This window comes from Neoarius graeffei, chromosome 28 (genome assembly GCF_027579695.1).
Source record: "Neoarius graeffei isolate fNeoGra1 chromosome 28, fNeoGra1.pri, whole genome shotgun sequence".
Lineage (NCBI taxonomy): Eukaryota > Metazoa > Chordata > Actinopteri > Siluriformes > Ariidae > Neoarius > Neoarius graeffei.
In genome coordinates this window covers 7,131,389-7,154,535 of record NC_083596.1, presented here as the reverse complement: position 1 = coordinate 7,154,535, position 23,147 = coordinate 7,131,389, and the positions used below count along the sequence as shown (strand labels likewise).

Below are 23,147 nucleotides of genomic sequence, written 5' to 3'. Positions count from 1 at the left end.
TTAAAAAAACCTGAAATACAAGGAAACCAGATTACCAAGAAGTAAAAGTGAAACAGCACGATCATTATTAAGGAATAACTTTTTTTTTAAAGTGTGCGTGTGTTACGTGCTGCATTCCATCACGCTCGGAAATCAGACTTGGAAAAACATGCCTGTCTGAAGTAAACCGATGTATCTGTTAAACCCTAATCATCATCAATGACGTGTTTAAAGACAAGATTTTCATGCCTTTTTTAAGCCAGGATGTTCTCAGAAAAATAGCTACTTGTCAACACGACGCTTTTTAACCCTCCTGCAGTTTGTCTAGTAACGTTACGAAGCAGGTTATTAAGCCACTAACAACAATCTTGTTTTAACACTTCCAGGTTAAAACACGGAGTTTTTTTAATCCAAAAAAAAAAAAGTACTAGATGTCCGAGCAAGAAAAGTATTTTCCTATAACCTACATGCATCCCAAAATCATACTTCTTATCCGTTTATAGTTTATTAATGTCATGAAACATCTGCAAAACAAGTTAGCACTTGTTACCACTTACATTAAAGCAGCCATCTAGAGATGTTCCCTCACAAGCTTATTTATTTTTTCCTCTCTTTTGAAGCTAGGACAAAAACGCAGCTCGTCACATAACTGAAAAACTACAAAGCGCAAAATATTTCCCCTCAGGAAGAGCTTTACATTAAAAACTCTGACAGGGACTCAAGTTTTCTTTCATAAAAGATAAACTCCTTCTTAGGGGAAAGCTCACCACAACAACATCTATACATTATGGAGGTCGCTAAGCGTCATGGTGAGGATTTATTTTAAGTTAGTTCCCTGGCAAAACTTGAGCGTTAACCCTAACACTAACCATTATTCTGAGGCAACGCAAAAAAACTGCAAGGAAATGCGAAAGTATTCTGAGCGAGCGCAAAAGTATTGCGAGGGAGCGCAAGAAGAATTCCGAGCGATCGTAAAAGTCTTGCGAGGGAACACAAAAAGAATTCTGAACATGCGCAAAAGAATTCCAAGGAAGCGAGCGCAAAAGAATTGCAAGGGAATGCAAAAAAAAAATTCAAAGCGATTGCAAAAGTATTGCGAGGGAACACAAAAAGAATTCTGAGCGAGCACAAAAGAATTCCAAGCGAGCGGGCACAAAAGTATTATGAGGGAACACGAAAAGAATTCCGAGCGAGCGCAAAAGAATTCCAAGCAAGCGGACACAAAAGTATTGCGAGGAAACACAAAAAGAATTCCAAGTGATCGCAAAAGTATTGCGAGGGAACACAAAAAGAATTCTGAGCAAGCGCAAAAGAATTCCAAGTGAGCGGGCACAAAAGTATTATGAGGGAACACGAAAAGAATTCCGAGCGAGCGCAAAAGAATTCCAAGCGAGCGGGCACAAAAGTATTGCGAGGGAACACAAAAAGAATTCCGAGCGAGCGCAAAAGAATTCCAAGCGAGCGGGCACAAAAGTATTGCGAGGGAACACAAAAAGAATTCTAAGCGAGCACAAAAGAATTCCAAGCGAGCGGGCACATAAGTATTGCGGGGGAATGCAAAAAAAATTCTGAGCGATCGCAAAAGTATTGCGAGGAAACACAAAAAGAATTCCAAGCGATCGCAAAATTATTATGAGGGAACACGAAAAGAATTCCGAGCGAGCGCAAAAGAATTCCAAGCGAGCGGGCACAAAAGTATTGCGAGGGAACACAAAAAGAATTCTGAGCGAGCACAAAAGAATTCCAAGCGAGCGGGCACAAAAGTATTGCGAGGGAGCGCAAGAAGAATTCCGAGCGATCGTAAAAGTCTTGCGAGGGAACACAAAAAGAATTCTGAGTGAGCGCAAAAGAATTCCAAGGAAGCGAGCGCAAAAGAATTGCAAGGGAACGCAAAAAAAAAAAATTCCAAGCGATTGCAAAAGTATTGCGAGGGAACACAAAAAGAATTCTGAGCGAGCGCAAAAGAATTCCAAGCGAGCGGGCACAAAAGTATTATGAGGGAACACAAAAAGAATTCCGAGCGAGTGCAAAAGAATTCCAAGCGAGCGGACACAAAAGTATTGCGAGGAAACACAAAAAGAATTCCAAGCGATTGCAAAAGTATTGCGAGGGAACACAAAAAGAATTCTGAGCAAGTGCAAAAGAATTCCAAGCGAGTGGGCACAAAAGTATTGCGGGGGAATGCAAAAAAAATTCCGAGTGAGCGCAAAAGAATTCCAAGCAAGCTGGCACAAAATTATTGTGAGGGAACACAAAAAGAATTCTGAGCGAGCACAAAAGAATTCCAAGCGAGCGGGCACAAAAGTATTGCGAGGGAACACAAAAAGAATTCTGAGCAGGCGCAAAAGAATTCCAAGTGAGCAGGCACAAAAGTATTATGAGGGAACACGAAAAGAATTCCGAGCGAGCGCAAAAGAATTCCAAGTGAGCGGGCACAAAAGTATTGCGAGGGAACACAAAAAGAATTATGAGCGAGCACAAAAGAATTCCAAGCGAGCGGGCACATAAGTATTGCGGGGGAATGCAAAAAAAATTCTGAGCGATCGCAAAAGTATTGCGAGGAAACACAAAAAGAATTCCAAGCGATCGCAAAAGTATTATGAGGGAACATGAAAAGAATTCCGAGCGAGCGCAAAAGAATTCCAAGCGAGCGGGCACAAAAGTATTATGAGGGAACACGAAAAGAATTCCGAGCGAGCGCAAAAGAATTCCAAGCGAGCGGGCACAAAAGTATTATGAGGGAACACAAAAAGAATTCTGAGCGAGCACAAAAGAATTCCAAGCGAGCGGGCACAAAAGTATTATGAGGGAACATGAAAAGAATTCCGAGCGAGCGCAAAAGAATTCCAAGCGAGCGGGCACAAAAGTATTGCGAGGGAACACAAAAAGAATTCTGAGCGAGCACAAAAGAATTCCAAGCGAGCGGGCACAAAAGTATTGCGAAGGAACACAAAAAGAATTCTGAGCGAGCGCAAAAGAATTCCAAGCGAGCGGGCACAAAAGTATTATGAGGGAACACGAAAAGAATTCCGAGCGAGTGCAAAAGAATTCCAAGCGAGCGGACACAAAAGTATTGCGAGGAAACACAAAAAGAATTCCAAGCGATTGCAAAAGTATTGCGAGGGAACACAAAAAGAATTCTGAGCAAGTGCAAAAGAATTCCAAGCGAGTGGGCACAAAAGTATTGCGGGGGAATGCAAAAAAAATTCCGAGTGAGCGCAAAAGAATTCCAAGCAAGCTGGCACAAAATTATTGTGAGGGAACACAAAAAGAATTCTGAGCGAGCACAAAAGAATTCCAAGCGAGCGGGCACAAAAGTATTGCGAGGGAACACAAAAAGAATTCTGAGCGAGCGCAAAAGAATTCCAAGTGAGCGGGCACAAAAGTATTATGAGGGAACACGAAAAGAATTCCGAGCGAGCGCAAAAGAATTCCAAGTGAGCGTGCACAAAAGTATTGCGAGGGAACACAAAAAGAATTATGAGCGAGCACAAAAGAATTCCAAGCGAGCGGGCACATAAGTATTGCGGGGGAATGCAAAAAAAATTCTGAGCGATCGCAAAAGTATTGCGAGGAAACACAAAAAGAATTCCAAGCGATCGCAAAAGTATTATGAGGGAACATGAAAAGAATTCCGAGCGAGCGCAAAAGAATTCCAAGCGAGCGGGCACAAAAGTATTATGAGGGAACACGAAAAGAATTCCGAGCGAGCGCAAAAGAATTCCAAGCGAGCGGGCACAAAAGTATTATGAGGGAACACAAAAAGAATTCTGAGCGAGCACAAAAGAATTCCAAGCGAGCGGGCACAAAAGTATTATGAGGGAACACGAAAAGAATTCCGAGCGATTGCAAAAGAATTCCAAGCGAGCGGGCACAAAAGTATTGCGAGGGAACACAAAAAGAATTCTGAGCGAGCACAAAAGAATTCCAAGCGAGCGGGCACAAAAGTATTGCGAGGGAACACAAAAAGAATTCTGAGCGAGCGCAAAAGAATTCCAAGCGAGCGGGCACAAAAGTATTGCGAGGGAACACGAAAAGAATTCCAAGCGAGCGCAAAAGAATTCCAAGCGAGCAGGCACAAAAGTATTGCGAGGGAACACAAAAAGAATTCTGAGCGAGCGGGCACATAAGTATTGCGGGGGAACACAAAAAGAATTCTGAGCGAGCGCAAAAGAATTCCAAGTGAGCGGGCACAAAAGTATTATGAGGGAACACGAAAAGAATTCCGAGCGATTGCAAAAGAATTCCAAGCGAGCGGGCACAAAAGTATTGCGAGGGAACACAAAAAGAATTCTGAGCGAGCACAAAAGAATTCCAAGCGAGCGGGCACAAAAGTATTGCGAGGGAACACAAAAAGAATTCTGAGCGAGCGCAAAAGAATTCCAAGCGAGCGGGCACAAAAGTATTGCGAGGGAACACAAAAAGAATTCTGAGCGAGCGCAAAAGAATTCCAAGTGAGCGGGCACAAAAGTATTATGAGGGAACACGAAAAGAATTCCGAGCGAGCGCAAAAGAATTCCAAGTGAGCGGGCACAAAAGTATTGCGAGGGAACACAAAAAGAATTATGAGCGAGCACAAAAGAATTCCAAGCGAGCGGGCACATAAGTATTGCGGGGGAATGCAAAAAAAATTCTGAGCGATCGCAAAAGTATTGCGAGGAAACACAAAAAGAATTCCAAGCGATCGCAAAAGTATTATGAGGGAACACGAAAAGAATTCTGAGCAAGTGCAAAAGAATTCCAAGCGAGTGGGCACAAAAGTATTGCGGGGGAATGCAAAAAAAATTCCGAGTGAGCGCAAAAGAATTCCAAGTGAGCGGGCACAAAAGTATTATGAGGGAACACGAAAAGAATTCCGAGCGATCGCAAAAGAATTCCAAGCGAGCGGGCACAAAAGTATTGCGAGGGAACACAAAAAGAATTCTGAGCGAGCACAAAAGAATTCCAAGCGAGCGGGCACATAAGTATTGTGGGGGAATGCAAAAAAAATTCTGAGCGATCGCAAAAGTATTGCGAGGAAACACAAAAAGAATTCCAAGCGATCGCAAAAGTATTATGAGGGAACACAAAAAGAATTCCGAGCGAGCGCAAAAGAATTCCAAGCGAGCGGGCACAAAAGTATTGCGAGGGAACACAAAAAGAATTCTGAGCGAGCACAAAAGAATTCCAAGTGAGCGGGCACAAAAGTATTATGAGGGAACACGAAAAGAATTCCGATCGATCGCAAAAGAATTCCAAGCGAGCGGGCACAAAAGTATTGCGAGGGAACACGAAACGAATTCTGAGCGAGCGCAAAAGAATTCCAAGCGAGCGGGCACAAAAGTATTGCGAGGGAACACAAAAAGAATTCTGAGCGAGCGTAAAAGAATTCCAAGTGAGCGGGCACAAAAGTATTATGAGGGAACACGAAAAGAATTCTGAGCGAGCACAAAAGAATTCCAAGCGAGCGGGCACAAAAGTATTGCAGGGGAATGCAAAAAAAATTCTGAGCGATCGCAAAAGTATTGCGAGGAAACACAAAAAGAATTCCAAGCGATCGCAAAAGTATTGTGAGGGAACACAAAAAGAATTCTGAGCGAGCGCAAAAGAATTCCAAGCAAGCGGGCACAAAAGTATTGCGGGGGAATGCAAAAAAAATTCCGAGTGAGCGCAAAAGAATTCCAAGTGAGCGGGCACAAAAGTATTGCGAGGGAACACGAAAAGAATTCTGAGTGAGCGCAAAAGAATTCCAAGCGAGCGAGTGCAAAAGAATTGCAAGGGAACGCAAAAAGATTTTCGAGCAAGTGCAAAAGAATTCCAAGCCAGCGGGCACAAAAGTATTACAAGGGAACACGAAAAGAATTCCGAGTGAGAGCAAAAGTACTGTGAGGGATCACAAAAAGAATTCTGAACGAGTGCAAAAGAAGCTCAAAAAATGTAATCCCCACTACAACCCTTAAGGCTAATTTACACCCAACATTAAACATGTATACGGATACACACGGAGCCTTCTCTCCGTCCTCCGCATTAATTTCGTCCATATTTGTGCACGTTTTCTGAAAGTTTATGGATATACACGAAATGGAACAGTGCCACTGGAAATCGTAGGGAAAGTGCAGCCAATAGTTCAAGCGAGACACGAAGAAATGTTAAAAATGCTGAACCTTTTTAAGGCGAGGTTATGCGATTTAGTAAAAAAAATTAAAACCTCTGTTATGATGTTTACAGCGTCTACAACACTGCCTCAGCTTTAACAGGTACATTATTACGACCTTCTCCATCGTCACTGCTGTTGTGGTCAGAAACCTTTGACTCTATACCGCTCTCTAGTGGATGTACTGCTTCACAATAACAATCGCCGCCAACGTAAAGGACACATGGAAGTACGTGGGCAGTGACGGTTACATCGTTTGAAACGGACGTATTTATTTTGGTACGTAAAAGGAGCATAAATGACCTGTAAGGTGGCGCCGTAATACCTCATTCATTGTTATACAACACTAACAGCTGGAAATAATGTCCAAGTTATAGAAAATACATCAACACATCCTGACCAATCAGGATCGAGAATCCAACCGCATTGAAGAATCAAAACGGAAACTTAAAGCGAGACGGCTTTTCGATTTCATAAAATCGATGAAATTTAGTTCGTGGAGGAAGTCCGTGTGTGCGTGCGCATGCGCAGGTTTACTTTGAGCATGCACTGACAGTTCCATCATTCTGTCGCTAAACGAACAGCTGATCACACCAAGGTGCTCGCTGACCGCCGATATTTATTACTCTGGTCCTGCGTTTCCTTTCCTTCGCATACAACATAACGTCTTTTCTTCACGCTTTCCGTGTCAGTCTTTCATATTTCATTCGCACACTCACGTCCTCCATTTTTCTCTCCTGTTTCAAATTTGCATCCCACAATGCCTTGCGTGAACGGGGAAAGCCCACCACGTGACGCATGACGTAGTATCTTGTATTGGGTCATGGTGAAGCAGGAAAAAATAACGGAGAATTTAGGATCACGTGGAGATAAATTCATTAATTGTTCTTTTTTTTTTAAACTAATAAAATTGGAAGTCTGGGATTCGAATTCAGTGGCTTTCAGTCCACTAAACAAAAATAATTAGGTGTCGGGGGAAATTCTTTTTATGACCTACACTTGAAAAATCTGAAAGGCGGTCTAGCTTTAAATAAGCGTTTTAGAATTTATAAAGTAACCTGACATTTCGACCGTCACATCGAGTGTCTTCACGGCAACGAGCTGGGAATTTTAATCGGAAATTCATTTGGATTTCCAACTTCAATTCCACGTCAGAGATTGTAGCTTTACCCCTCCCCCACCTTCTAAACAATGTTCGACATACAATGAAATGTAACACTGTTAGACTACGTTCAGACTGCACCCTGAAACGACCCATATCCGATTTTTTTGCCCATATGCGACCTGTATCCGATTTGTTATTGACAATCTGAACGACACAGATCCGATTTTTTCACATGCGACCCAGGCCGCTTGGATATGTGGTCCTAAATCCGATGCATATCCATTATTTTCACATGCGACTGCAGTCTGACCGGACAGGTCGCATTCATGCGACCTACACGTCATCAACAAGAGACAAACGTCACTATTCTGCGTTGGCTAATCCCGCCTCTTTGGTGGAAAACAACAACATTTGTACAGTTTTCAGAATTTAAATAGACTTTTATAGAATTGATCAAGCTAATGGTGGATTTGGTAGGGACCTGGATGGTTTATCTGTTAGCCTGATTAAATAAAACAGTTTCTATAACTGATTTATAACTTAAACCATCCTGTATTACAAGATTATAAGATTGTTCTGGAAATTTCCAGTAATTTGACACCTTCGGTCTCATTAGTCTGCTGCCCACATTAATCAGATTATTGTGCGAGTTCCGCCGCCACAAAAACCACATCGCCAGGTCTCGCCTCATCTCCATCGCAAACTGCACTGGTGTTTCTGCACCTTGAGCCAGCGCTGAGAGAAGTTGCAGAATTCAGCTGGCTATAAACAATCTAAATAAATATTTATAAAAATGTAGAAAAAGTTTATTAATATGACGAAATAAATATGTGCAAATTATTAAGCCTGAATTAAGAGTTTGGTAATACAGCGGCCGTATCCCAAATGACTGCCTACTGAAGCTCGAGTGCACTATATAGAGTTTAAAAATCCATTACTTCCTAGTAACATGTAGTGCACTTATATAGAAATTAGAGAGACATTTAGGAGTCAACCCTCGTTACCAGGCTACACGTTTTCATTTCAGTTCAGAAACAAAAACACACACGAGACCTCACACTTTAACACTAACCAGATAATTAAACAAACAAACAAAAAAGAAATCATTAAACTTGAAGAGTGCGCTTTTTTTTTTTTTACGTATTACGTAGACGTGCTTATTACGTGTCAATTTGCGCATGCGGGACACTTTTGGGTCGTTTTCCGTTCATATTGGAGATCGCATACAAGTCTCATATAATTGGTAATGTGAACGGCCTAACAAAAAAATCGGATTTCACAACAAATCGGATATGGGTCGTTTCAGGTTGCAGTCTGAACGTAGTGTTATATGATCGGTGAATGAAACTGCTAAATTTGAAGACGGTTACGTTTTTAACAAGAATGCTGGTTTAGCAAAAAAAAAAAAAAAAAAACGGTATAAATCCTTCATTCGTAGATTTTCGTCGATTTAAAAACCGTCATTTACTGCAGGCCTGGAAAAACATTTTTGTCTCAGTTGATCAGGTTAATGTTAGTGGTGGAACAATTCCAGAGTTTCTTCATCACCTTGAGTTATGTCATGTAAGAAACGAGGGCAGAAACGGATCAGTCATGCACGTCGTATTATACGGTGAAAAACAAGAGAACTTCGGTCTGTAGAAAACCCGCTACTGGGCTCATTTGCTTTTTTTTTTTTTTTAAAGCGAGAGAGAGTAGCAGCTTTGTCGACAGCGACGCGTTCTAGAAGCTTCCGTGTAGTGTTTTTCTTCTTTCTCTTTGTCAGTATGCCAGGTCCTGCATGACACCAGCGAGTTCTGCTGTTATCTGTTCAGCCTGAGTGATACAATGATTAGGGCAGCTGCTGACATGTAAACAACCACGTGCACGCACACACACACACACACACACACACACGTTTGACTCACTATCCTTGTGAGAACTTTCCATTGACATAATTATTATTGCAGTTAATAAATGCTGTGCCTGTACCTAAACTCGAACCCTAACCTCCGTAATGAAAAGGAAAGTTTTGGGATCTTTTATTTATTTTTTTCTGTTTCATGAACACTTCTCCACCACCACTGCATAAACTCACCACTCTTTAGCAATTTTTTTTGTGTGTTCTTTTCTTTGGCCTCTATAAAGCGACCTTGAGTTTGAAAAAGGCGCTATATAAATGTAACTTATTATTATTTGTTTAAAAAAACCGCACACACAAAACAGCAATTTCCTCATGGGGACCATCCAAAGGTCCGACAGCCGATCGCCAAGTGGAACGAACCGCTGCTTTCTCTTCCCAATCTGTGACTCCGATGCTGGTCTTCTTGAGGTCCTGTTTGATAACGTCCTTGAAACGGAGTTTTGGGCGGCCAACGGGCCTTGTGCCCTCGGACAGCTCGCTGTAGAGAAGCGACCATCCAAAAGTCCCCACAAGGTCAAAATTGTCCGATTTTACTATCCTTGTGGGGACATTTGGTCCTCAGTAGTATATAAAAACACACACATCAAGAGAATGGACAATGGCAGGATTCCTAAGGACCTTCTCTACAGCGAGCTGTCCGAGGGCACAAGGCCCGTTGGCCGCCCAAAACTCCGTTTCAAAGACGTTATCAAACAGGACCTCAAGAAGACCAGCATCGGAGTCACAGATTGGGAAGAGAAAGCAGCGGTTTGTTCCACTTGGCGATTGGCTGGTGAACAAGAAGTGAGGGAGTCGGAAGTGAAAATGCAAACTATGCTTGCAGAGCAGCGACGTCAGCAGCGGAAAGAAGAGCCAGCAGGATGCTCGCCGTTTAAGTGTCATAACTTAAAAAGAATAGGCTTGCTGAGCCATCTGCGCAAGTGTGATAGAGTGTAAACCATCATCTCACGAGATGGACGTATATATATATATATATATATATATATATACACACGGTGGTGTAGTGGGTGGTGTAGTGGTTAGCGCTGTCGCCTCACAGCAAGAATTTTTATTATCTCATCTCATCTCATTATCTGTAGCCGCTTAATCCTGTTCTACAGGGTCGCAGGCAAGCTGGAGCCTATCCCAGCTGACTACGGGCGAAAGGCGGGGTACACCCTGGACAAGTCGCCAGGTCATCACAGGGCTGACACATAGACACAGACAACCATTCACACTCACATTCACACCTACGCTCAATTTAGAGTCACCAGTTAACCTAACCTGCATGTCTTTGGACTGTGGGGGAAACCGGAGCACCCGGAGGAAACCCACGCGGACACGGGGAGAACATGCAAACTCCACACAGAAAGGCCCTCGCCGGCCACAGGGCTCGAACCCGGACCTTTCTGCTGTGAGGCGACAGCGCTAACCACTACACCACCGTGGTTTTTATATATATATATATATATATATATATATATATATATATATATATATAAATAAATAAATAAACGTGTGTGTGTGTGTATATGCAAGGTGCAAAAATTGCAACAGCGATTGTATGCTAATACACAGTACACACACACACACACACAGCTGTATAGCACATTATCAAACTTCCTGTGTATCATCCTGCAACATTAAATGCAGAATTTCTGTGGTTTGAGATATGAATGTATTGTGTAGCACTACTGCTAACAGTCAGTTTGTTATATTATTATTATTATTATTAGTAGTAGTAGTAGTAGTAGTAGTCTTAATAATAATGAAACCCTGCAGAGATGACAACCCGAGCTTTGGATCGAACCAAGGAGCTGCGAGGTGGCTGCTCAAGCATTTATTTAATTCCAAAAAAAACAGATCTGTCCATGTGAAGTGTTCACCGCGTGTAATAATCGCTCCCGGGTCTTTACCTTGGACAGACTGAGATGTTCGCTGCGAAGCCGGTGTTTGCTTTTCTGTATTTTGCTAGGCATCATCTTTCCCGTCCGGAAGTCGAAGCATCCCAGATCCACCGTGTTCCCGAGGTATCGGGACAGCTGAGGTTTGCTCCGGAACTTCTTCCCTGATGGACTACAGAGAAGAAAAAAAAAAAAAAAAACACATTTTTAATTTTCCAGTAAATAACTGAAATAGTGAAGGGTGTGACTAATCCCACCGAACCTCAACCTCGAGGGCATCTCCGTGCGTCCACGTGACTAATGATCATCGAGTGACGCGTAAAGGAAAGAATCTCATCCCAGCCAGGTCATTACTTCATTTCACTTCACTTGATTTATATGAGGACACAAATCGTGCCACGCCTCCTTTAATCAAATCCTAAGGAACAGAAGCAGTGCAAAAGGAGAACATACTGGTGAAGGAGGTTCAAATCGGTAATCCTGCTCCAGAGACGGAAAAGACGTAAGGCTTTTACAACGGAGCTGGTTAGTACTCGTACAGCACGTACTCAAGGCCATCTGGATGAGTAGAAAAATAAATATTATTATTCCGCGCCTCATGGCTGTGCTGGTTTACTGATTAGAGCATGCTGAGGAGTCAAAATTTGACTCATAATCTACATCCAGTGTATCATTTGACCGCTCACTAGAGACCAGGACGAAAAATAAAACAACAACAACAACAACAACAAGCAGCCTGTCTTTTTTTTTTTTAATCAGGGACATCATTTGCATTCGAGATCCATGGCTACATGCAAATTGTGACTTAACTGACCCTAGCCTGATGATACAGACGTGCTCTGATGCAGCGGGATAACAGCATGTGGTATAAGGTCGCCTTTTTCGAAATGGCATCTTAAAGGAACTCCAGTGATAAAATGGGGTTCGTCGGTTACACATCTGAATCGTGCATCGAGAGGTGCAAAGCCGCAGCGAAACAGTGCACAAGCAGCAGTTAACATGCTGGCTAGATGCCTATCAGGTGACACGGCTGCGTGCGTGTGTGTGCGCGTGTGTGTGCGCACGTCATAATGCTCTCCAGAAGTATGAAAATGAATCACTATTAGAGATTATTATTATTAAAAGACTAAGAACAAGCCGTCAGTCAGAAAGCATGTTTGTCCACAGACGTGAGACGAAATGACTGTGCAGGAATCGGATCAGTGGGGTGAAGGGAGCGCGTGACTCACAGATGAGTCAAAACGAAGACACACCGAGAGAAAACCACATACGCGCATAAACGCTGCTCCTCAAACAACCTCACCATCATCCAGAGCTGGGAACCGTGATACAATTTCTAATTAAGAAATGTCATACGCTTTATCATGTAGTGCGAAAGCTGGGAGTGTGAGCAAAGTCACAGGGTGAAGTTCCTCTAAAAGAAACACACGGCCATATGGACGCGGCGTGAGGCCTGGAAGCCGACGCCAACCTTTTAAAACGAAAATCACGACGCTTTTGTGTAACTGTGATCTAAAGTCAAGCGAGCTCGAGGCAAGCAAGATCCACGAGCCTCCAGGGCGCTTCCCGGAGGGCACAGTGGGAGTCGGCAGCGCCGTTAAAAGGGCGTAGGCCAACCATGAGAGCAGTGTGGTTACGCTGTGCAAAAGGGGGAGGGGTGTGAGAGAGACAGAGAAAGAAAGAGAAAGAGAGAGAGAGAGAGAGAGCATGCGAGAGTGACACTAGCTATTCCTTGCTCTCGACTGGCATACCGCACAACCCACATACACACACAAAGACAGCAGGAGCAACACACACACACAGAGCTATCCACCAACAGACGGCGGATAGCAATCTTTACTGTAAAATTGTGCACACGCTCTTGTTTACATTCTGCCGTGCAAAAGCACACATATATGAGTGAGAAACCCTGAGCATGCATTCCTCACAAAACCAGGATAGCGGCAGGGAGGCTCAGCGAGATCCAACCGTAACGCTCAATTATTCATCCTCCGTGGGTCAGAGTGTGTGTGTGTGTGTGTGTGTGTGTGTGTGTGTGTGTGTGTGTGTGTGTGTGTGTGTGAGAGAGAGAGAGCACGATTCTCACAGACAGATCAACTCCTCCAAACAAAGCTCGAGTTCACCGACAAGACGGCATGGATGCCATGTTGTTTTCACAAACAAACCAGTCTTGCATGCTGGACATGTCACGCTATATACGCAGATTAATAATAATAAAACAAATTGTTTGTTCTTTATCAAAGAAAACACTACGCAGTTTTCTTTAAAGCTAGACCGCCTTTTAGATTTTTCAAGTGTAGGTCATAAAAAGAATTTCCCCCGACACCTAGCTAATCACTTTTGTTTAATGGACCGAAAGCCACTGAATTCGAATCACAGACTTTTCTTAGTTTTTTTTAAATCGAACAATTAATGAATTTAGGGCCATGTGCCTCTAAATTCCCCGCTATTTTTTTCTGCTTCACCATGACCCAATACAAGCTACTACGTCATGCGTCACGTGGTGGGCTTTCCCTGTTTGCGCAAGGCATTGTGGGATACAAATTTGAAACAGGAGAGGAAAATGGAAGACGTGAGTGTGCGAATGAAACGTGAAAGACTGACACAGAAAGCAAGAAGAAATATATATATGTAATTTACCAGCTGGGAGGTCCGTATCATGAAATACCGTGACCGAGGTCTTGAAAGTACTGAGCGAGGCCCTCTGGGCCGAGGTCAGTATTCAAGCCCGAGGTCACGGTATTTCACCATACGGACTGACCTTAAGCTGGGAAATAATATCTCATCTCATTATCTCTACTACAGGGTCGCAGGCAAGCTGGAGCCTATCCCAGCTGACTACGGGCGAAAGGCGGGGTACACCCTGGACAAGTCGCCAGGTCATCACAGGGCTGACACATAGACACAGACAACCATTCACACTCACATTCACACCTACGCTCAATTTAGAGTCACCAGTTAACCTAACCTGCATGTCTTTGGACTGTGGGGGAAACCGGAGCACCCGGAGGAAACCCACGCGGACACGGGGAGAACATGCAAACTCCGCACAGAAAGGCCCTCGCCGGCCACGGGGCTCGAACCCGGACCTTCTTGCTGTGAGGCGACAGCGCTAACCACTACACCACCGTGCCGCCCGGTAAATAATATATTTTTTTATTATAATATTATTTTATAATATTATTTATAATATAATAATATATTTTTTATTATAATATTATATATATTATATTTTAAATAATATATTTTTTTATTTTTTTCTTTATCAAATTCTAACAGAAAACGAGAGCACCCGAAAGGGAAAACCGAGCCGAGCCGCCATTTTGAATCCTCATTCACGGCTGTAATGCAAATCGCTTCCTCCTCGGTATACAAGTGCACTTCCATGGCAGGAAAAAAACTACATTTTGCCGCCTATGTAGTCCCCTATTTATACAAATAGGAGTCATTCAGGATTCAGCCATGTTTTTGCTCGGCGTTAGCAAGTTAGAGGTTTTTAGCTTTCTCCTGAAATGTTTTCTTGTATTTCTTCTTCCTCAGGGTAGTAAAACTCGCTTTCGCTGTGAACACTGTCGTTATCGCTATCCATGATGTAAAATTAATGCTATTCTCCTGAGAAATGCTGGCAAAAATTTATAAGATTTTTGATAATCTTATAAATAAATCTTATAAAAAAAAAGATAAATGTTGACAAAAAATTCTACAACCCCGATTCCAAAAAAATTGGGACAAAGTACAAATTGTAAATAAAAACGGAATGCAATGATGTGGAAGTTTCAAAATTCCATATTTTATTCAGAATAGAACATCTCATCTCATCATCTCTAGCCGCTTTATCCTGTTCTACAGGGTCGCAGGCAAACTGGAGCCTATCCCAGCTGACTACGGGCAAAAGGCGGGGTACACCCTGGACAAGTCGCCAGGTCATCACAGGGCTGACACATAGACACAGACAACCATTCACACTCACATTCACACCTACGGTCAATTTAGAGTCACCAGTTAACCTAACCTGCATGTCTTTGGACTGTGGGGGAAACCGGAGCACCCGGAGGAAACCCACGCGGACACGGGGAGAACATGCAAACTCCACACAGAAAGGCCCATCGCCGGCCACGGGGCTCGAACCCGGACCTTCTTGCTGTGAGGCGACAGCGCTAACCACTACACCACCGTGCCGCCAGCTAGGTGTATGGTAATGCAGCTAGGTAATGTAGCTAGGCTCAGCATGGCCAATGGTATTTTTTGGGGCTGTAGTTAGATGCGACCAAACTCTTCCGCCTTTTTCCTGTTTACATAGGTTTATATGACCAGTGACATGAAACAAAGTTCAGTTACACAAATTGAAACGTAGCGATTTTCTATGCTATGGAAAGTCCGCACTATAATGACAGGCGTACTAACACCTTCTGCGCGCTTCGACAGCGCATTGATACCTTCAATCCTGTTTTTTTTTCTCTCCCCCGCCCCCCCTAACTTCCGTCAATACAACCAACGTGACGGGGGCGGGGGAGAGGGGGAAAACAGGAGTGAAGGTATCAATGCGCTGTCGAAGCGCGCAGAAGGTGTTAGTACGCCTGTCATTATAGTGCGGACTTTCCATAGCATAGAAAATCGCCACGTTTCAATTTGTGTAACTGAACTTTGTTTCATGTCACTGGTCATATAAACCTATGTAAACAGGAAAAACGTGGAAGAGTTTGGTCGCATCTAACTACAGCCCCAAAAAATACCATTGGCCATACTGAGCCTAGCTACATTGCTAACAGGAGTGACAGCGCGTCTGACTGACTGGGAGGTTGTGCAAAGCTCGGAGAGGTACGGATCAGCTCGTCTCAATTCAGAGAAGAACATATTTCATTATGGAAGTACGGTGGACTGTTCCTTTAAACTCGACTATTATGGTCTAGTGTGACTTCTCGGTCAGTTTGTTTGCATTTCTCCACAAAAATTACGGCAATGCAGGATTAGAAAAGGAATCAAAATAAACTAGTGGCTAGTTTATTTAATATATATATATATATATATATATATATATATATATATATATATATATATATATATATATACCTGCTTATCTTGCATGCGTTTGATGCACGACACGGTGTGCTGTCGGTGTTTTGTGGTGAAACAAAGTTGGGATCGCGTCTGGCTTCGGTTGTCGTTTCTGCCTCGCGTCTCGCTTTTTCCCAGTGATTTTTTTCATCCAAGTCCTCCACAAATCCACAATCTTCTGTAAAATGCTCACGGCACAATTTGCTGCTTTTTCCAGGAGTAAAGTTTTCTCGCTTTACTTGATGAAGCCACTCGGCTAAACGTCTCAGATCCAGGACGGAACGAGGAAGACGTGCGGAATCCTACGTCATGCAACACCACCCTCGTTTTCATCTCCTAATACATCCATTCAACGTATCTGGCTAACCCGGTACAGCTACGCTCGGGGAAACGCCCCAACGGACTGATGTTACAACTTGAACATGTTTTTAAAGCTGAAGTCCGCTTAATTTTTTTCCATCTAGAACATCTTGTATTAATGTATCATGAGGACATTTCATAACCCAGTAATTTCAAAATTTCCTGGTTTAAAGGAAAATACTCAATTTCAGGATGATAACAGGAACTATGCTTCATGTGAGACCGCATCGCATCACTTCCTGCAGCTAAGAGGACACAACATCTCAGCTGCTGTTTACAGTATCAGACAAAAGCCTGTACTTGTCCCTTATTCTGAGCCTCGCGACCGAGTCAGAGTCGGAGAATTTGAGTCCCGAGAGCTTTTGCAGGTGGCCCGACGTTTACTGCCTTTATTACGAATGACTCAGTGAAAGCACACCAGGCAACTCGCTTCAGCCCACAGGGATTCATGATTCAACAATCAACACAAACAGGAAGAACGCACTTGGCTTGTTTCCCATAAGGCCTTAAGAGGATTAGCCAACTCTGTTATTCCACCTCCACCCCCCCCACTGGAACAAATGTAGAGGTGTTTATAAAGCGCTTCGAATACGGTTCTGCGATGAAGCGATCTATCCGTTTTCCCAGAACTCCCAGATCAGACAAACCGAGCTAAGAGTGATAGGCTCAGAGTGACGCGTCAACAGAATCTAAGCAGAGAAGCCAAGGACAATGTGGTTACATCAGAACAGAGCAGGTCAGGAACGCCACGTCCACACACACACACACACACACACACACACACACACACACACACACACACAAAACCAAGCAGTGTCACAGAGACACACAGAAAGGGAAAGAGGAAATGTGCTGTACAAGGGGAAAGCCAGTAAATTCCTAATCACACAGCCATTTGTCACATGGATTTGTTTCCGCTCAGCTACATCATCAAATGGAAGGAAAGTTAGCTGATAAGTTGAATCGGGGGTATTCGAGGAAGAAAGAAAAGCAGTGACACCAGCACTGCGATTACCTCAGAGCTCCAGGGTCTTCGGTTCAATCTCGAATTCGGATTACTATCTGTGTTGAGTTCCGCATGTTCTCCTAGCATCTGCGTGGGTTTCCTCGGCAGAGATATCCCACGCAGATGCTAGGACTGGCGTGTTTCTCCACCTACACAGACGGTCTGCGCCGGCTACTCGATCCCAGAAAAAAAAACAGATAGAACTCGGCGCCAACGGCGTCGATGGGGACGCCGCCTGGTAGACTACACGCCTTATTAAGTTGTGATTTAGGGATGGACATTTGACCTCACAGTAATCTTGACCTGGTGAAATTACTTGTATTAGCCCTGGAGATATTGTGTTCACAAGGTTTCCGGACAGACATTTGACCTCACAGTGACCTTGACCTTAGACCTTTTGATCTCAAAATCTAATCAGTTCATGTTTGTCCCAAAGCGCACAAATGGTGAAAGTTTGGTGAAATTCCTTTCATTTGTCTTTGAGATCTCGCGTTCACAAGGTTTCGGGACGCACGCACGCACGCACGGACGGACGGATCACAAGGTTTCGGGACGGACGCACGCACGGACAGACGGACAACCCGAAAACATAATACCTCCTGCACCTTACGGTGGCGGAGGCATAAAAAACCTTGCCTTTCAAAGTTCAAGCGATTTATATCGTCTCCGCTGCCCATCATTTGCTGCGAATCCAATTATTCCACCACGAAATTAGCCTGGGCCCGCCCATCCTAAGCGTGACGCAACACGAGAGCCTGTTGCGAGCTTAGTCTGGCCAGGCAAGCTATCTACAGCTCTTCCAAGCTCCCGAAAAATCGGGAACCAATCAACTTTGAGCATCTCCAACGGCCCTGGGTAGAGGTGTGTTCAAGGCAGTGACGTAGTAGAACTGCGACCGGAAGCCATAGATTGTTTACAGAATCTATGCCGGAAGTGCTTCATTCACGCTTCCGCATCTATTACGCATAGATGCTGTATTGAAAGCATTCAACGGGAAGTTCTCATTGAAAACGGAGCAAAGAGCAGCCCTGGAGGTATTTATTGAAAGGAAGGACGTTTTCGCCTTGCTCTCGACCGGCTTCAGTAAGAGTTTAATCTACCAGTTAGCCCCGTCGCGTCACATACGTCAGAGGAAAGAGTGATGTGATTGGTTTAAGCTTCGTCACAGCCTTTTCTGGCTTCGACCAGTAGCAAACTGAGGCGTTTCAGGGAGGCGGGTCAACCACGGGCTCTGGGAAACGGTTGGGCTTAATATCTTGGCCAGACCAATAGCTCGTAGAGCTTTGTCGCGTTAGCCAGACTACCACGAAATTGTCTTCGACTCGGGTCTATCACACAGGAAGCGACGCCATATTTGTTGATTGATTCGATTCTCGTGGTCTGATTGGCTGAGCTGGACCACATGACCATGTCGTAGCATATGTAGTTACGTTACAGAGCCGGGCAGCGTACTACAGAGGGTAACTAAGAAAGCCAGGCACGTATACATTTGGAGGGAAATTTCATACATATTTTGCAAGTATTTTACAGGGAAATGGTTAGTTATTTATTAGCCGAGAATGCACCAGAGGGCACTGGGGGGGGGGCCTAGCATTAGCACGCTGTGGCGGCTAAGCCACCGCAAATTCCAGCGCCAACTCCTACTGTATTTTTTAGCCAGCTACTTCAGATTTTCTGGAGAACCCTGCCTCTGGGTTTTCCGGTTTCGTCCTACCTTCCAAAAACATGCCGAGTGACTAGCGAACGAGTGTGAGAATGTCTTTGTGTGGTGACCAGTGATGGGACTGACGTCTCATTCAGGGTGTACTCCTGCCTGGAAAGGAACGACGACCCTGACTAGGATAAAGCCAAAGAACTTAAGAACGAACAAATTAACTTTACCACTATGAGAAATACAAAGAGTTCTGTACAAGATATCAAGCTCATCTTTTGAGAAATCTTTTGGTATTTTTGGAAACTACAAAAAAAAAAAAACTTTTCCCCCCTTGTAGTCTTCCCATCAGTACAGAAACGAAACATTTCCGAGACATGGAGGTCATTTGGAAATGAATTCAGATGATGAGTCAAACCACAACCCTGTGAAAACTCCAAACCGAGTCCCAGGGCGAAGGAAAGACCACAACGCGGTGCCAAACTCGCTGTGGAGTGCAAACGCTAGCTCGAGATTAGACTAGCGTCATAATTCCGAACCATGGTGACCTGTGAGAAACTGGACGGACCAAACAAAGATCCGAGTAACGATGAGTGGCCTCGGTGTAACGGCTGATCAAATCCTGCCAGTAAGTGGGGAAAACCCCATGCTCATGCAACTCTGCTGACGCTGAGGAGGAAGCGAGCAGTGCTGCCGAGCTGAATTTAATTGAAACTCACCTAATGGCACGCGCACACACGGTCATGGCTGTGATACAAGCTCGAAAGATCCTCATCATCAAGTCGCTGTATTGCATGGAGAGTTCAGAGTATGAAAACAGGAAATGAAGATTTAACATTTGAATAAAAGTTTCACGTTGGTGTGTGATGAACATGGCATTTACGTCTATATCCAAGAGCCTAGGGATACAACTGGCCTACGACTGACACAATCGCTTCGCAATTTTGTTCTCAGACTGAACCCAAGGCATTTGAATCATCCAGAAAAGATCCAACTTATGCTTTAGTCTCGTTGACGCTGATGACAAAAATATCATTAGGACGAGCACCAAGACGGAAGAGTTTCAGCCACTATACAGACAGGAAGTGCTAAAAATGCTTCATCCAGGCAGAGACGCAGGACGCCAGGCTTTATCTCGACAGCTGTATAGATATTAAATATTCATACGAAACGAAGTTAGTGCTTTAATGTCAGTGACATCACGAACCAGCATGACTCACTATGACTTTGCAAGTGTGTGTGTGTCCCCGTGTTACTTTTCATGACGCGTGAAACTAGTCGTTTCTCTGAAGGTCGATTTAATCTTTAGTGAAAAATACACAGGAGGTGAAGTGCAAACGAGACGACAAACTCACACCCCCTACACAAGCAGCTATGCATTTTCTATTGCTGTATGTAACTATTTGGCTCACGAGGAAGAAATGGAAGATGAAGCGACGTAGGAAAGAAAAACATTTGATTACACTGCAAAAAATGGCCTTTCAAAAAATAAGGAATAAAAGATTAAAACAAAGCATATCTGCTTGAATCAGGTGAAAAAAAATCTGCCAATGGAACTAGTCAAATTTGACTTGGTAAGATTTCTTAAAGTAAGATGAAAAATCTAACCTGTTTTTAGATGAAATAATTCCAAAATAAGATTGGGGAACTTATTAGGCGAGATCTGATTAACTCAAAATAATCAAAATAGTTCTTATAACAAGATCGTACTTCTTACATTTAGCCATTCAAGTCATTTTTATTTATTTCATTTTAAGGGTATTTCACTTAAATTCATGACAAAGTCTTAGCAGTAAAAACTGAATTTAAGATAAATATACTAATATTAGGATTGTTAAATTCTACAACTTAGGGCCTCTGCATGCTCTTGCGACAAGGCTTTCGCAGATAGCTTTTCGCAGACAGTTGTAATTTATCGTTGAGCGGGGAGTAATAGGCATGCGCGATGTTATTCACCACCACAACGCAAGGGGGCGCGAAGTCGCTAGGAGTAGTTGGTCGGTGTGGTTAGTGGTTTATCCTCCGGTTACTTATGGCCCTTTTCCACTACCCTTTTTCAGCTCACTTCAGCTCGCTTCAGCCCGACACGGCTCGCGTTTCGACTACCAAAAAACAGCACGACTCAGCTCGCTTCAGCCTTGCTTAGCCCCTAAAACTCGCACGGTTTTGGAGTGGGGCTGAAGCGAGCCAAACCGAGCCGAGTGAGGCTGGGGGCGTGAGCAGACACTCCCCTGTGCACTGATTGGTGAGGAGCAGTGTCCTCACATGCCCACACATGCCCCGCGAGCACGCTGGGATCTGTAAACACCGTAAACCCGGAAGAAGAAGAATTACGAATTACGAGAATTTCTGAAGCCTTATGCGCCTCGCCTCATCTATACGCTCTTGCCAGTATCTGTTGGCGTTGTCGGTGACAACAAGCCACAGAACCAAGACCAGCAACACTAACGACTCCATGTCCATGTTTATTGTTTACTATTCGGGTGGTGAGACTACCGCTTAAAAGCTCACTGATGTCACTGTTTGCGCTGCTTAACGACATCACGTGACGTCCACCCACTTTCGCTAACTCCACCCAATGTGTCCACCCACTTCCAGCCAGCACGGTTCAGCGCGGTTGTAGTCGAAATGCAACTCCAATAGCCCCACTCAGCTCGACTCAGCACGGCACGGCACAGCCCGACTCAGCCGCGTTTGTAGTGGAAAAGCGGCAATATAGACCCCTTTCACATGACGTCACCGCGCCGCGAGATTTTGTTAGGCGCCATATTGGAAGACCAAGTACATGCACTCACAATATAAAACAAAGTACGAGCGAGAGTAAAGTGACACGATGGATGATAATTCTGGTTATGTGAGTACATTACCAGCTGCAGAAAGGGCACGGTATGTGGAGAAACTGGCTGTGATTGATGGGTTTGACCCATATGATAAGACTCGCGGCAAGGGAGAATGGAAACATAAGGAGGACCGGACACCAATTCTGCCATCTGTTTGCTACCCAGACATTGTAAACTATTTGTTGTTTACACCCAGTGCCTACACTCAGTGTTCGAACTATGCCGATATTTTCGGGGGATCCCTTTTTTTCCCTTGGGGGGGGGGGGGGGGGGGGGGGGGGTGTGCTTGCGCTTGCCTCGGATCTCCAAACACATGAGAAGCCTATCTTACGCACATATCACACGGACTCCACACCTCCACACACGCATCGCGTCTGAAGTCATAACTCATCAGGGGAAATCGTGTCCACATTGGCATGTTCAAAAAACAACCTTGCGTCAACAATGATACCACACGCAAGAAAAAAAAAAAAAAAAACAGTCAGGCTACTCAACAACCAACCTGGCAGCAGCGAGCAAGCCCCAAACCATCCTAAATTATTATTATTATTAAATTGTAGAAGTCTGGGAGGCTTGCTCCTCATACAGTTATCAACTTGGGGCCAATTTAGCATGTTTTAAATCTGAATTTCTTGCGTTTGCTTACCTCAAAGTGTCCGCAGATCATGCACAGACTTATCCATTATATCCACAGTTTTTTGCCAAGTCTCACACAGGTTTCTTTCAAGTCTACTGTTGAGCCAATAAATCATAAATAAAACAGCTCAGATTTGTTTGTTTAAGTCGTTTGCCACTCCACTTTATTCTCATGGGTTCACATACCGCTGCTGTTATTTCCCCCTAATCACGAGTTTGTTGGTCTTCCAAAATGGCGCAGGGTCTGTTTACTTCCGGTTTCGGGTGACGTCAGTGAAAGGGGTCTATAATGACTAGAACTGGAGTCGTATAGATGTACGTACTTCCTCACTTCCTCGATCAACCGCTCTTCGTGCTGCTCCATCTTCGCTCGCGTTTTTAAAAATGGCGGTCGTGAAAACAAACCAAACTGGGAAAGTAGGGAAGCGGAAGTGCGTGTACAGCGGATGTAGAGTGGACCAATCAGAGCCCTCTTGTCTGCGAGGCTTCTGCGGTGGTCACAATTTTTGGGAGGTGCGCGCAGAGCGTCTGCGAAGGTGGGGGGGCTACGCAGACGCCATCTGCGAGGATAAATTGGCCTTAAGCATTGCTAGCTT

At 44.0% G+C, this 23,147-nt stretch overlaps 1 protein-coding gene across 1 annotated transcript in view; it reads right to left on the bottom strand.

Moving 5' to 3' along the window:
• mbd2 (methyl-CpG binding domain protein 2) overlaps positions 1 to 23,147 on the bottom strand; it is an 88,093-nt gene that overhangs the window by 44,224 nt on the left and 20,722 nt on the right. Inside the window, exon 2 of the mRNA XM_060913469.1 lies at positions 11,016 to 11,175. Within this exon, the coding sequence (XP_060769452.1) occupies positions 11,016 to 11,175 (160 nt within the window). The remainder of the gene's footprint in view (positions 1 to 11,015; positions 11,176 to 23,147) is intronic.